This window comes from Loxodonta africana, chromosome 7, assembly GCF_030014295.1.
Source record: "Loxodonta africana isolate mLoxAfr1 chromosome 7, mLoxAfr1.hap2, whole genome shotgun sequence".
NCBI classification, from domain to species: domain Eukaryota; kingdom Metazoa; phylum Chordata; class Mammalia; order Proboscidea; family Elephantidae; genus Loxodonta; species Loxodonta africana.
The window spans coordinates 11,263,552-11,279,254 of NC_087348.1; the positions used below are offsets into that span (position 1 = coordinate 11,263,552).

The following is a 15,703-nucleotide window of genomic DNA, read 5'->3' on the forward strand; positions in this document are numbered from 1 at the left end:
AACCCAAAATGTGTCCATGACCATCATAACTCAGGTCAATTTGCCCTGGTGGGTGACAGACCCTGGGTCACAGAGCCAGTTTTATCTTTCAGAGTATGTGAACACTGAACTCTGACCTGGAGGTAGCCCTGGAGCAAGGCAGGCATGGATCTTTCTAGACCCTTCAAGTGAAGGCTGGTATTTCAGCCTGGGAATCTGAGTAAGACCCACTTTGGTAGTGGCGATTGTTCTAAGTTATTCTCTTTGTTCTTCAATATCTCTTAGTCCTGAGCTTATAGGGGAATCTTGCTAATAGAGCCTGGTTGCTACTGTGGTGGGGCGACTAAGGGACCAACCAGCCTTTTGAGTGCTGCAGAGGGTGCATCCCAGGAGGATGGCGTTCCCAGTCCTAAAGACAAAGGGGTGGTGGCTGTGGTGACCACCAGTGGAGACTGCCAAGTGGGGTGGCCATTTAGTAGGGTCACTGGTGGCAGAGGCAACAGAGGGGAAACCAGAATGAGAGAACATGGGCACCCTGGTGCTTCTGAGACCACTTGAAGGTCGTGCTGGGAAGTAGCAGAGGGATATTCTGAAGGCAGCTCATTTTCAGCAGCCAACCCAGGGGCAGCTTGAACTATGGCAAGATGGGCATGGAAAGATAACATAATGCCATCTGGTAGTCACAGGTGGGTGAGGGCTAGACGTTTGAGGTGTACACAGAAAGACTTTCCGTCTTAGTTATCTAGTGCTGCTATAACAGTGGTACTATAAGTGGATGGCTTTAACAGAAATTTATTCTCTCAGAGTCTAATACGCTAGAAGTCTACATTCAGGCTGCTAGGTCCAGGGGAAGGCTTTCTCTCTCTTTTGGTTCTGGAGGCAGGTCCTTCTCATCCCTCTTCCCCTGGACTAGGAGCTTCTCCGAGCAGGATCCTGAGTTCAAAGGATGCGTTCTGTTTCTGGCACAGCTTTCTTGGTGGTATGAAATCCCCAGTCTCTCTGCCTGTTTCTCTCTTTTACATGTCGAAAGAAGTTGGCTTAGGACACAGTCTAATTTTTTTTTTTATTGTGCTTTAAATGCAAGTTTACAAATCAAGTCAGTCTTTCATAAAAAAACTTATATACGCCTTGCTGCATACTCCCAATTGCTCCCTAATGAGACAGCTCGCTCCCTTCCTCCACTCTCTTCTCGTGTAGGACACAGTCCAATCTTGTAGATCTCATCAGTGTAACTGTCACTAATCCATCTCATTACATCATAGCGACGGGATTTACAACACATGGGAAATCACATCAGATGACAAAATGGTGGACAGTCACGCAATACTGAGAATCATGGCCTAGCCAAATTGATACACGTATTTTTGGGGGACACAATTCAATCCATGACACTTTCTAAAAAGGGAGGTCAAGAGAAGAAGGTAACTGGAAGGATTTGGGAGAGGTTTATGTGTTGGAAAAAGGATTTAAGCCCCAATGATGTGGCTATACTGGAAAGTAAGTTATTTTTTTGTTTTTTTTTGTACCCTGAGAGTAAAATTAATGATGTAAAATTAAGTCGGTGTTACATCTAATAAAACAATGTAGAAAATTCATTGAGCATTTGCTACATGCCAGACATTGCCAGACAGGTTTGATACATAATCCTATTTGATCCTCACGAGTTCACTGGGAAGTGGATTATTACCCACTTATGGATGAAGGGACTGAGGCTCTGAGGGTCAAGAGATTTTCCGAAGGTCACGCAATTAGAAATTAAGGTCGCTCAGGGGCTCAATTAATGTTACTTTCTTCTTTTCTTTTCCAGGAGACTACAAAAACATAGTGGAAGTCCTTTCTGAAGATATCAGTAGATGCTTTTACTGAGTTGTTAGTCTTGTTACAACTAGACCGTTATTCAGCCAGGAGAGAAGGAAAGTAAGACACAGAACCAGAGAGGGCCAGCATGGGAGGAGCTGTGGGAGGCCCTTCACCGCAGCTTCTAGAGGTGGCTTTAAGGCAGGATGCTGGGGTCCTTCAGGCTGTTACTGGTTTGGGCGTCACCTACTAGAGAGCGAGTAGCAAAGCAAACAGGAACCCAAATATTGTAGCTCCTCTAAAACACGTGGTTTCTGATGTTTCTGGCCTGCAAAACAAGTGGCCCACAGTCAGTGTACCCAGCGAGCCCAGGCAGGCTCTTCTCCCTCCTCAGGGCCCAGAAACTATGCTACTTCTATCACCCTTCCCAAGTGGCCTGGTTTTAGCTCCCAGCTAGCCAGCCCAGAGTCCTTTCTCAGGAAGGTTGCTGGCTATGTCCCCAGGGTTACTTTGGCACCTGGTGTATAGGGAGTGCTGGTTGGGTTTGCTGCTTGAGTTGTTTCTGACACCTTTCATTTGCCATCTCTAATGCATCAGCAGTTGCTTTTTGCCCTGGAGAGGGGTTGGAGTTCTCGTGGAGAGGTCAGGTCTAATGGCAGTGGTTAAGCTTTGCTTGTAGGTGACGTGGTGGCTGTTGGATGCTCACAAGGTGAGCAGTGCAGCAGAGAGAGATGTGCATACCTCACACGTGGGAGAGCTCTGGATCCTCCTAGAAATAACCTGGGAAGGCTGTAAAGGGGCAGGGGTGGAAGCTGTGCCTGAGATTTTACACGGAAAGCTCCTGAGCTCTTACATAGGTCCTCGGACCCTGAGAACCCCTGGGCCTGAGTGTTCCCTGGGGGCTTAGGAGACGGGTCATGGAGACAGATTGCCCAGACTCTCCCTGACAAACCTCAGGGCCTCCCAGGAGCTACCTTCAAACCAGATAGAGCTAGCCAGGCCCCCAGACAGCTCCTCCATCAAAACTCTCTTTCTGCATGTGGGGAAACTAAGCCAAGAAGGGCAGTGGTTTGTTCAGTGACACTCAGTGGATTAGAAATAAATCTGGTATTTGCACTTAGGTGTCCTGACTCTCCGCCTGCAGTCCCTGAGAGCCCATGTTTGCAGGATTCACAACACATTTCTCTAGGCTGGTGTTTCTCATCTCTGGCTATGAAGCCAGTCATCTGGGAGCTTTGAGAAGACACCTTAAGCATAAGTCTAGAAGGGAGAGGAATCACCCCAAGGAGGGCCTTACCTGCCCACTGTCAAGATGATTGACAAAGTGCTCACGGTCACAGTTCCTATAGAGAATGTTGTATTCCTTCTTCTGGCCAACCTTCTCCTTCTCAGAATTGATGATGTCACCTACTGACTGTGGTCTGTACTCGTGGTCCAAGTAGTTGTTTACTACGTAGCAGCAGCCCCCAAACACGTCCTTCATGTTCTCCTGCTGTTCCATAGTCCTTTCTTTCAGAAAACGGAATCTTTTGGAAGAGCCAGCCCTGGGACTCTCCTCTGAGACTCAGAGATATTCGTTGAGTGGCCACAGGTAAAGGTGAGATGGGGGAAAGAAGGGCACAAGACAAGAAAGAAAGATGAAAAAATAAATAAATAAATAAATAAATAAATAAATAAATAAATAAGATTAGATAGGCCCATAAAACAAAATGAGACTAAAGGGGCATACCAGCCCAGGGGCAAGGACTAAAAGGCAGGAGGGGACAGGAAAAATGGTAATAGGGAACCCAAAGTCAAGAAGGGGAGAGTGTTGACATCTTGTGGGGTTGGTAACCAGTAAAACAAAACAAAATGTGTACTAATTTTTAATGAGAAACTAGTTTGTTCTGTAAACTTTCATCTAAAGTACAACAAAAAAAAAGTAAAGAAAGATAAAAAAATACACTCATGAGTTTTTGGTGTTTATCCTTTCATAATTGTGATTGACGGATTCACAGATTTTGCTCTTGTTACTTAACAAGATATTGTGACTATTTTTTGAGGTCGGTAACTGTGATTGTCAATGGTAGCTGTAGGATTCTGTTATATGTGTGTACATAATTCATTTGACCAACCCCTTCTATTGGGCATTTAGATATTTGAGACATTTTCATCATTGTAAACAATTTTAAAACATATTTGCTTATTTTTGTACACTTGTGTAATTCTGAAAGGGATCACATTTGTTTCAGTATCTACTGTGTTTCAGGCACTGTACTGTGCTGTTTTTCAGAGATCACCTAATTTAATCCTCTTTCTACACTTCAAGCTAAATATTATCATTTTCATTTTATAGAACCATTACTGGACCTAGAGAGAGATGAAGTGTCTGAGGCTGCCATGAAAAGTCATAGAGCCAGGATTTGGAACTGCTTTTTTCAAATTCCAAAGGTCAGGTTCTTTCCAGCCCACTGAGCTGAACCTTTGGAAATCCTCAGTATAATTGTCTTGTGGTCTCTGCTCTGGCACAGTTCTGGGCACATGGATAGGGTCACAAAGTAGCTCTCAACTCATGGAGTCGAAATACCATTCTATAGTGCATCCAGCTTTTTGTTTTTTCAGATGTGGGCATGGTAGCTAATGAGTACAATGGTTAAGCATGGTGTTGTTCAGGTTTATAATCTAAGAGTGATGTTTACATTTAGAATCCTCTTAAGAAAAATAATCTAAACCTTGGACGTAAGGCATAAAAAGGACCAGCTGTCCTCATGTCACACTTTGTCTTACATGGGCTCTCAGGAGCACCTGGATTAAGTGAGCTTGACTTGCTATTTACCTTCAATTCACATATCTTTACATTGTCAGAAGGGACCAGTCCCTGGAGAAGTCCATCATGCTTAGTAGAGAGTCAGTGAAAAAGAGGAAGACCCTCAATGAGATGGATTGACTCAGCAGCTGCAAAAATGGGCTTAAGCGTAACAATGATTGTGAGGATGGTGCAGGACAGGGCAGTGTTTTATACAGTTGTACATAGCAACCCTTTGGGACAGAACTGAAGTGCCCAATAGGGTTTCCAAGTAGCAGCTGGTTGATTTGAACTCCTGATCTTTTGGTTAGCAATAATAATAATAACAATAATCTCACACATGTGTAGAGCTCTTAACCACTAAATCACCAGGGCACTGTGCAAATGCTAGGTGGAGAAAAGAACATCAAAGTTGTGGTGCCATTGGGCTCTATGACATGAATGATTTTGAACCCGATTCAGGGATCGTATTCTAGCAGTCCTTGTTTTCTTTCATTGACTCCACACATGTCAGTTTCCTGCATTCTCCTGAGACTGGCTTTGTCATCCTGCTGCTTCTGTCAATAATCAGTGAAATCATCATGAGCAGGTGCTTGCCCTACACATGTGTGAGATTATTGTTATTATTATTTTTTGACACATAGCCTATGAAAGCTCTTCTGTTAAGGAGCATCAGTTGCATAACAGAAAGACACCTTATTCTGTGAAATCAAAACAGCATTAAGAGCCTTCTTATGTAAGGTCTGCGAACCTAAGCTACTGGTGCCCATAATGTGGTGAGAATCCAGGCAGGGAAGAGCTCCTGCCTCCCGGGGGATCCTCAGCCTTGCTGGCACTCTTAGAGTTCCCTACGTGGGGTTACCAGAACTGGAAGCCTGGAAAAAGGACTCATGTGGAATATGGGAGAGGACATTTGTCAAAAGTGAGTGTACCTTGTGTGTCTGCACACCTGTACAGGTACGTTGTACACGTGCTTCCAGTTGGCTTGGCAAGGGAGCCTGCATGGACAAGACCTCCACTGAGCTTGGCAGTGCCGTGGCCAACCAGAGGAATTAGAAAGTTGAGTCTTGAGCTTCCGGCTCTTTGCAGATGGACCCTCAGTTCCTCACTGGGTTCTCCTGTTGATGGCCACATGAAGCTCCTCCTCCTCCTCAGTCCCTGCCCCCATACAGCCTGAGGATACCCCTACCTTAGAGCTCATGACCTGAGAAACATGAGCTGACAGCTTCTTAAAGGGATATGAGCCTTAGAGTGAGGATTCTGTGGGGTCATCAGCTTCTAGCAGTGAGGTGGACGCTATGCTCGTGGAGCAAGACCTCCAGGGGCACTTTTCCTAAAGTAACTGCAACCCTCACAACAGTTCTAGGAGGAAGGAATCATCACCCCATTGCAGAGGTGGGGAGGCTGAGGGTCAGAGAAAGCAGTGAAACGAGTTCCTTTATGTGGCCTTAAATTACATCAACAGAGTTGCCAGAACAGTGTGACTCAGCTTTGACTGGGAGAGACCAGCACACTGACACCTCAGCTTCACTGTGGAAGCCAGTGAGCCTTTCCTGCTTCATCTGGACATTGGGATCCTTGGTGCTGACACAACGGAGAAACCATGGCTCCCAACTCAGGCTTCCCTGGCTCATTTCTGTCTTTCAATCGTGATCATTATCTTCATACTTTGAAAATTCTATTTTCTTCAGTACTCACTTGTGTACAGATGGATCACATAGCCACCTTCTACGTAGATGGCCCAGTCCTCATAGCCAGTGTGAAAAACTTCAGCCTGAATCAGGTCCCCAGGCTTGGGCTCTTCGAGTGGCTGCAACAGAAAAACCAGATATGGAGTGGACAGACTCTTGGAAACATTGGAGACCCTGGGGAGGGAGCTGCAACTCCACCTCAGGACCCCTTTACTGACGTCCATCGTGTGGTGAGAACCCAGGCAGGGAAGAGCTCCTGCCCCCCAGGGGATCCTCAGCCCTTCTGGCACTTTTAGGGGCCCCTCTGTGGGGGTACCAGGACCGAAAGCCTGGAAAAATGACTCATGTGGAGTGTGGGAGAGGAGATTTGTCGAGGGTGAGTGTACCTTGTGTGTCTGCACACCTGTACAAGTGCATTGTGCACGTGCTTCCAAATGGCTTGCCAAGGGAACCTGTGTGGACAGGACTGCCACTGAGCTTGGCAGTGCTGTGCCCAACCAGAGGAATTAGAAAGTTGAGTCTTGAGCTTCCGGCTCTTTGCAGATGGACCCTCAGTTCCTCACTGGGTTCTCCTGTTGATGGCCACATGAAGCTCCTCCTCCTCAGTCTCTGCCCCCATACAACCTGGGGACACCCATACCTTGGAGCTGACAACCTGAGAAACATGAACTGACAGCTTCTTAAAGGGACATGAGCCTTAGAGTGAGGATTCTGTGGGGTCACCAGCTTCGAGCAGTGAGGTGGGCACTGTGCTTGTGGAGCGAGGTCTCCTGGAGCACTTTTCCTAAGGTAACTGCAACCCTCACAACAGTTCTAGGAGGAAGGAATCATCATCCCATTGCAGAGGTGGGGAGGCTGAGGGTCAGAGAATGAAATCAGTTCCTTTATGTGGCCTTTTGCCTTGATTCTTTGGAAAAACAGCTTCAGAGATTTTTCCCCTAAGGGCTAGCCAATTACCTTTGCCCTAGTTTTCTACCCCAGAGGGTTTGTTCAGCTTGATTGACATTTCCTGGGCAAGCTGTAAACAACTTGATTTTTTGTCTGTCCTTGGGCTGCAGCCTGCCTTGTGATTATTAGGCACCTTGCAGGGATTGGTCAATAGATTGCAAATGAAGGACTATGGATTATGCAAATGAGGTGACTGTAGCCTACTGTAATGGATTGAATTGTGTTTTTTTAAAACATGCATGAACTTGGTTAGTCCTTGTGTGGTTGTCTTTTATTTTGTGATTTTCCTATGTGTTATAAATCATAATATTTGCCTTTGATTAAAGAGGATTAGGGTGGGATGTAACACCCTTGCTCAGGTCACATCTCTGATCCAATGTAAAGGGGGTTTCCCTGGGGTGTGGTCTGCACCACCTTTTATCTTACAAGACATAAAAGGAAAAGGAAGCAAGCAGAGAGTGGGGGACCTCATACTACCAAGAAAGCAGCACCAGGAGCAGAGCGTGTCCTTTGGACTTGAGGTTCCAGTGCTGAGATGCTCCCGGACCAAGGAAAGACTGATGACAAGGACCTTACTCCAGAGCTGATAGAGAGAGAAAGCATTCCCCTGGAGCTGGTGCCCTGAATTCGGACTTCAAGCCTTCTAGACTGTGAGAGAATAAAGTTCTCTTTGTTAAAGCCACCCACTTGTGGTATTTCTGCTATAGCAGCACTAGATGACTAAGACACCTACTATGGAAATAAAGTTCTGTGGCCTAAAAAAAGGAAATTGGTTAATATGTGGCCCCTGCTGGGAGGTGCCGTGCCTTGAAATTGACAAAGAGTTGCGTATATAAGCAGCCAGCCCCACAGAAGTTTTAGAGACAGAAAGACACAGGAAGAGAAGCAGCAGGAAGAAGAAGGAAGAAAGAAGAGAGGAAGAAAAGAAGAGTGATAGGAGGCAAGGAACCTCCTAAAAGAACTGTAACACTGGTCAAGTGGTATAACACTGAAGATAGCAATTGCCCTGAGAAGGGCCTAGCAGCAGAGCTGGCGGCAACAGATGGCAGGGCCCAGAGGAGCCTGTCTTGAGGGGACTGAGAGAAGCCTGTTCTGAGGGGGCTGAGAGGAGGACTGCTTGGCTGGGGGGAGCTGAGAGAGCTGTTCTGCACTGAAGAAGGGAGACTTTGCCTATATGCTTTCTGATCCTGAGTTGCAGCCTATTGATCCTGCTTCCAGTTGTACCCCATTATTCCCTTAATAAACCATTTAACTGTAAGTACAGTTTATGCGTTCTGTGAGATGATGAAGTAAATTGCTGAACCTAAACAGGGGAGGGAAGAGTGCTGAGGGGAGGGAGAGTGGCTGGTGTCAGAGTTGGAGTGGTACAGCCGCTTGGAGAATGTGGAAACCTGGGATATATTTAACCTCTGCCCCATAGGAATTGGCTTTGTGCTGATTCTTATATTTGAAGTTATTTGTACAAAGAGGCAGGGGAAAATGCGCAAGAACATTCAGCTCAGAAGAGGGTGAGCTAGCCTTCTTTGCCCACTTCTCATTCTGGACTTCCATTCGTTCCTGCCTTCCTCCTCTTCCATATTTCCTTCCTAGTTCTCAAAGTCCCATCCCAGGGCACATCGGTTATATGAACTGCAAATTTTTCTCCATCTTTGTTTCTGATCTCCGTGGACGACAAACCCTTTTCCATCCTTCATCCTAGGCTGTCCAGCCAGAAACCAGGGAGTCGTGATTAACTTTGCCCTCTTTCTCAAAGCAAAATCTAATCACCAAGTGCAACCCATGCTGACTCTGTATGTTTCCTCTGAATTCATTTCCTTGACCCATCTCCCCTTCCATTGACATGGCTCAAGGAAGCCCTGACCCTGCTCCATGATCACCCTGGCTTCCTGTCCCTGCCTGTCCTGATCTAGTCTCCTTAAGAGCAAGTGTAGCCTTCCCAAAGTGACCATCTGGCCATGACCTTTCTCTGACATAAGTCATAGTACACACCATTTGGGCAGCTCAGAGGCCCTTTGTGACTGGCCTCCTCCTGCTTTTCATCCCCCTTGCCTTCCCTGTGCTCTGCCCTCCAACCAACTGGAGGATTGTGGTCCCCTCACCACAGCATTGTCTTTTGTCTGCAGAATTGGTTCTCTCTGCCTCCAACCACATTCCCAAACCACTCATACTCTACTTCCCTCCCCATCAGATACTGTTAAGGATTGAAATGTGTGCCCCCCAAATGCGTGTCAACTTTGCTAGGCCATGATTTCTAGTATTGTGTGGTTGTCCACCATTTTGTGATCTGATGTGATTATCCTGTGTGTTGTAAATCCTAACCTCTATGATGTTAATGAGGCAGAACTCAAATCTATAGGATTAGCTTGTATCTTGAGTCAATCACTTTTAAGATATCAAAGAGAGACTACAGCAGAATGGAGAGGGACATTTTGCCACCAAGAAAGAATCACTGGGAGCAGAGCATGTCTTTTGCACCTGGGGTTCCTGACCTGAGAAGCTCCAAGACCAGGGGAAGATCGATGACAATGGCCTTTCCCCAGAACTGACAGATTGAGAAAGCCTTCCCCAGGAGCTGACACCCTCAATTTGGACTTCTAGCCTCCGAGACTGTGAGAGAATAAATTTCTATTTATTAAAGCCATCCCCTTGTGTTATATCTGTTATAGCAACACTAGATAACTAGGATAAGATTTGGTACTGAGAGTGGGGTGCTGCTCTAACAGGTACCTAAAATGTGGAAGCAGTTTTGAAACTGTGAATGGTAGAGGCTGGAATAGTTTTAAAATGTGTGATAGTAAAAGTCTAAATTGCTTTGGAGAGACTGTTGGTGGAATTATGGATGTTAGGCAATTCTGGTGAGAACTCAGAAGGAAGTGAGGAGGGCTGTAACACTGGAGATGGTACAAACGGCAAGAAGCAGCAGCAGAGAAATGGCAGCAGCAGAACTAGGAGACCTGTGCTGAACGGTGCGGGAGCTGACCCATGGAGCAAGAAAGCAGAGTGCCTTCAGACACGAGGCTCTCTGGCAGAGTGGGGTGCCAGCAGGATGGGACCGGATCCGCTGCCTAAAGCTGAGAAGGCATGGCTGCCATGACCAAGGGGCAGAAGAACTGGGCCTGCTGGGGTCCAAGGGATAGAGTCACCACTCAGATGGACTAGGAGAATGGGGCAGCCCAATGTTGAGGGAGGAGAGTTGTCTGCCATTCCCATGGGCCTGGAAGGTGGAGCTGAAGCCCAGGGCCGAGGGACCTCCACCCCACCCCTCCACTCAGAATCCAGAGAGTGTGGCCAACACCCAGAATCTGGAGGACAGGGCCACTGGGTAAATGGTCTCAGAGAACAGAAGATTATTTTCAAGCTAAGAGAACTTATGTAATATGTTCTGGTGACCTTTCTTGGTGCCTGTTATGCCTTCCTTCCCTCCAATTTCTCCCATTTGTAATGGAAATGTCTGGTTTGTGCCTCTTCCACCATTGTACTTGGAAGGAGATAACTTGAATTCTAGATTTTACAGATGAAGAGGAATTTTGCCCCAGGATGGAATTTGGACTTGGAGTTTATTTGAGACTTTTGCTATGATATAATGGGATGAATGTGTTCTACATATGGCAAGGATGTGAATTTTTGGTGGCCAAATGGTAGAATTTTATGGATTGAATTGTATCCCCCCAAAATGCTTGTCAACTTATCTAGGCCATGATTCCCAGTATTGGGTGGTTGTCCACCATTTTGTGATCTGATGTAATTGTCCTGTATAAATCCTAAACTTGAAGATGTTAGGGGCATGTTGCATTGGGCAAATCTGCTGGAAAAGATCTCCTTAAAGTATCAAAAGCAAAGATGTCACTTTAAGGACTAAGGTGCTCCTGACCATGGTGTTTTCAATCATTTCATCATATGCAAGTGAAAGCTGGACAAAGAATAAGGAAGACCCTTTGAATTATGGTGTTGGCAAAGAATACTGAGTACACAATGGAATGCCAGAAGAAGGAACAAATCTTTCTTGGAAAAAGTACAGCCAGAATGCTCTTTAGAAGTGAGGATGGAGAGACATTGTCTCACATACTTTGGGCATGTTATCAGGAAGGACCAGTCCCTGGAGAAGGCCATCATGCTTGGTAGAGTAGAGGCTTAATGAAAAAGAGGAAGACCCTGAATGAGATGGATTGACTCAGGGGCTCAAATAACGGGCTCAAGCACGACGGTTGTGAGGATGGCACAGGACAGGACCGTGTTTCGTTCTGTTGTACGTAGGGCCACTATGAGTTGGAACTGACTTGATGGCACCTAACAACAACAACAACATGATGTTAATGAGGCAGAATTAGAAGCAGTTATGTTAATGATACAGGACTCAATCTACAGGATTAATTTGTATCTCGAGTCAATCTCTTTTGAAATATAAAAGAGAGAATTGACCTCATGCCACCAAGAAAGAAGTGTTGGGAGCAGAGCCTGTCCTTTGGACCTGGGGTGCCTGCACTGAGAAACTCCTGCAGCAGGGAAGACTGATGACAAGGACTTTCCCCAAGACCTGACAGAGTGTAAAAGCCTTCCCTCGGAGCTGGTGCCCTGAATTCATACTTCTAGCCTCCTAGACTGTGAGAGAATAGATTTCCGTTTATTAAAGCCATCCACCTGAGTATTTCTGTTACTGCAGCACTAGATAACTAAGACAGACACCTTTTCCCATGAGCAGCCTGCCTTGCCTGGCCCACTTTTGGCTCTAGGGGAAGGTCCTTGTTATCAATCTTCCCCTGTTCTAGGAGCTTCTAATTGCAGGAACCATGGGTCCAAAGGACACACTTTGCTCCCAACTCTTCTTTCTTGGTGATAGAATGTCCCTTTCCTCTCTGCTCGCTTCTCTCTTTTATATCTCAAAAGAGATTGACTCAAGTTGCAACCTAATCTTGTAGATTGAATTCTGCCTCATTAACATAACTGCCTCTAATCCTGCCTCATTAACATCAGAGAGCTAGGATTTACAACATGTAGGATAATTAATTCAGATCATGAAATGGAGAAAAATCACACAATATTGGGAATCATGGTTTAGCCAAGTTGACAGATATTTTTGGGGGCACAATTCAATCCATAACACCCACCTTCCCCTCTCGGGGCCTCCATGTCCCCCAGGACCCTCATGTCTACCTGCATGGATTGCTTGTACTGCACCTGGCTGAACCTGTCTGTGCTCTCTTCTGAGCTCTGAGCTCCATCTGGGCAGTGATCCTGTATGCTGGTCCCTCCCTCTCTCATCTCCAGGATCTAGGGAAGGCCTGGCATGTCATGGGGCAAAGGAAATACACATAGGAGAGGAAGGGATTGTCGGCATGCCAGGACTCCTGCCAGCTCCTGCTCTGGTCAAACCCAAGGCAGCACTCAGTTGGAGCTCAGCAGCACGAAAGGGTCTCCACCTGAAAGCACAAGGGGACTTTTCACTCTGTCCCCAAACATCTAAGGCCACAGCCAGGGCACTGTCAACAGCAGTCAGTGGGAAGTCAGAATCTTACTTGTCACCCTGACTTAACAAGGTAATGGGCAGGGCAGGCACTGGGGAGGGACTGTGTCCTTCCAGAGCCATTCTAGATGTCCTCCTTTCCTCTGGGAATGGAGACACACCTTCCAGTAATTGTTTCACTTCCCATAATTGTATTATCCCTGATTATTCCTTTTCAGTCTAATACCACTGAACTTGGCCTGCTGCTTCTTGGACATTTTCCAATTCAGGAAATTGGGGTTACCAGGAGGGGAGGTTTCACAGATCAGAGGCCGAAATGAAAATGAACTTTATAAGGGAGGACAAAAGCCATGGAAGAAAGAGCAGAGAGAGGAGAAGTTTGGACAAAAGGAGGACTGAACCCCAGCTGGCTCCAGGGGCAGACAAGGTGGGCATTTGTTCCCTTCCCAGAGACCCTGGGTCTCTCCCAGGCTCACACTCGAGTGTCTTCCCAGCTGTATCTGATTCGGTGGAGCCCCTGGCCCAGGCAGACTCAGTCCCCTTCAAAGGATTCCTATGCTCCCCTCTCTGTGCCAGACCCAGGAAGGAGGCTGGCCCTGCCCAGAGGGGCAGGTATACAGACTTTTAAAGACAAATTATTGTCCATGAGAGTCTTCAAGACATGAGCACTGGAGTTAGCTGTGCCCAAGGCCAGCAACCAGCCTGAGACCCGTCTAGTGAATGAGCCTCCCATTTAGAACCACTGAGGGACTTACCGTAGTCATGTCAGCCTTCCTGGAGCGAGGGCAGTCAGTGTGTGTTCTGCTTTGCTGTGCTTGGACCTGCTTTTAGTTCAACACTGAGAGTTTCACTTTCAGTTTTCTTTTGCCTCTTTTTTTTTTTTTTCTGAGATAGGAAGTGACAGAGACTAAGCCCCTAGGCAAGGAGTCCTGCAACACCTACAGCAAGAAACTTCAATACTATGTGCTTGGCTAATGACATAAAACCCCTAGCCTGGGGTGTGCGATAAAGAAAGAATAAACAATATACCTCCTTGTAAGATGTTTTTCAGACGAACCAGCCAGATCTGGTCCCTGGAGCATGTGCAGGTATCCACAAGGTGACCAATGAATGACTTCCACCTGATGCAAGTACCCGCAACAGGAATTGAACTGGCACTGCAGAGGGACTGCACAGGAACAACATCCCATAATAAGTCCTGCCACCCAGTCCCAGGAGCCTTTGCTATGGGCAGCCTAATTTAGTATGCACCACCATTCTGAGGAGTACCCACCCCTTGAAAGAAACCTACTAAATATTCATTACTTTATTACCCTCGCCAAACCCATATAAGCCCCAGAAAAACCTTTGTTCAGGGGAACAGAGGCGAATGTTGCTTGGTCACTCTCTGTTCCCTGCTCGCGAGCCTTTACTCTCTTTCTGTCGCTAATAAACCTTTGTTTGTGTGGAACCTCTAAGCCTGTTCTGGTCATTCTTGGTCAGTAGAAGGCAAGAACCTAGGCAGGGCTTAGTCCCAAGCTGGGAAGACTTGCCCTGCAACAACTCTAAAAATGTAATGGGGGAAGTGTCTGACTTCCTCATCTAACTTCACAAAGTGGAAGGAGAATCAAGATCAACAGCCAAAGGCTGATTCTTATGAGGTGGATGCCAGATATCCTCCTCTCCAAAATTTTTTTTTTTTTTACTAATTCTGATGCCAGCCATATCTTCCCACTGTACTCTCTAGTCATCTGCTGGGTTTGATAATTCATTGTGTCCGCATAAAGTCACTGGTCCAACACTCTAATTTGATATTTAAACAAATAAAATTTATTGAAGGAATGAACCACGGGAGAGAGTGCGTTCAGCTTAGCTGTAAGGTATGCTCTGCCTTACAGGCAAAACAGAGATATTTGGCAAGTAGAATGAGTACAGATGACAACTTCACATCAAAGCAACAGCAGGAAAGGAGGTGAGATTTACAAGGGTGGCAATTAACTGTGAAACTTTACATCAGTTTCTAGTCTAACACAAATCTCTCAGACTTGATAAAACTTAACTAAGGCAATATTTCTAAAATGAAAAGTATAAACAATTTTGACATGAAGGTTTAGTGATATAGAAGTTAGCGATATATTTGCAGTTGGGCCAACTTAGTTGGAATCTTTGAATACAGAGCTGACTTTTGAAGAAAAAACCAAACCCACTGCCATCGAGTTGATCCCCATTCACAGCAACCCTATAGGACAGAGTAGAACTGCCCCATAAGCTTCCCAAGGAATGGCTGGTGGATGCTAACTCCTGGCTTTTTGCTTAGCAGCTGAGCTCTTAACCACTGAGCCACCAGGGCTCCACCCATTATTTATGCTTGAGCCCATTGTTACAGCCACTGTGTCAACCCATCTCTTTGAGGATTTTCCTCTTTTTCACTTATACTCTACTTCACCAAGCATGATGTCCTCGTCCAGGGACTGATCCCTCCTGATAACATGTCCAAAGTTTGTGAGATGCAGTCTTGCCACCCTTGCTTCCGATTTAGGAAATAATATTAAAGTCATTATTGATATAAGAAAACATTTTCCTCTTCTCTCCTAAATTATCTAACTAATGGGTTTAGTTATTTTGACTCTTGAATTAGAAGTTCCTGTTGGTAAACTTAACAAAGTTGTAAATATCATAACCAGAGAAGTATCTGAAATCTGAGCTATGATTTTACAAATTAGAATAGCATTAGATTTCCTATTAGTTCTCCAAGGAATAGTTTGTGCCTTAATAGATAAATGTTGCTGTGTTTATATTAATATGCAATCTGAGGTTTTGCACAATGTAGTTGTTGCTGAGGCACATGAAAAACTGTTACTGACGCTGCTTTTGTGTAAACAAACACATCATGAGATTTGTTTCCTTGGTTCAAAGACCTTAGGGTCGTGGTTTCACTGGTTATTCAGACAGTTGGCCGAATATTATTGTTAGTGTTTCTATTCTACCTTCTAATATGCTGTATGATGCCTGGGGTCTTAAAAACCAGATAGTGCCCAATTACCATTTATTGAGCATTTCTGA

The 15,703-nt window shown here is 45.7% G+C and overlaps 1 protein-coding gene across 2 annotated transcripts; it reads right to left on the minus strand.

Moving 5' to 3' along the window:
• Positions 1-1,000: 1,000 nt before the first annotated feature.
• LOC100672756 (phospholipase A and acyltransferase 4-like) lies at positions 1,001-13,520 on the minus strand. Of its 2 annotated transcripts, none has more exons than XM_010599099.3 (4): positions 13,417-13,520; positions 6,260-6,371; positions 3,074-3,333; positions 1,001-2,104 (listed from the first exon to the last, which is right to left on the minus strand). In XM_010599099.3, the coding sequence occupies exons 1-4, from the start codon at positions 13,423-13,425 to the stop codon at positions 2,075-2,077; spliced, it is 411 nt and encodes a 136-aa protein (XP_010597401.2). In that variant the 5' UTR covers positions 13,426-13,520; the 3' UTR covers positions 1,001-2,074. The 2 variants fall into 2 exon arrangements, with proteins under 2 accessions (XP_010597401.2, XP_064143964.1); XM_064287894.1 differs by lacking the exon at positions 1,001-2,104 and adding an exon at positions 2,153-2,565.
• Positions 13,521-15,703: the final 2,183 nt, after the last annotated feature.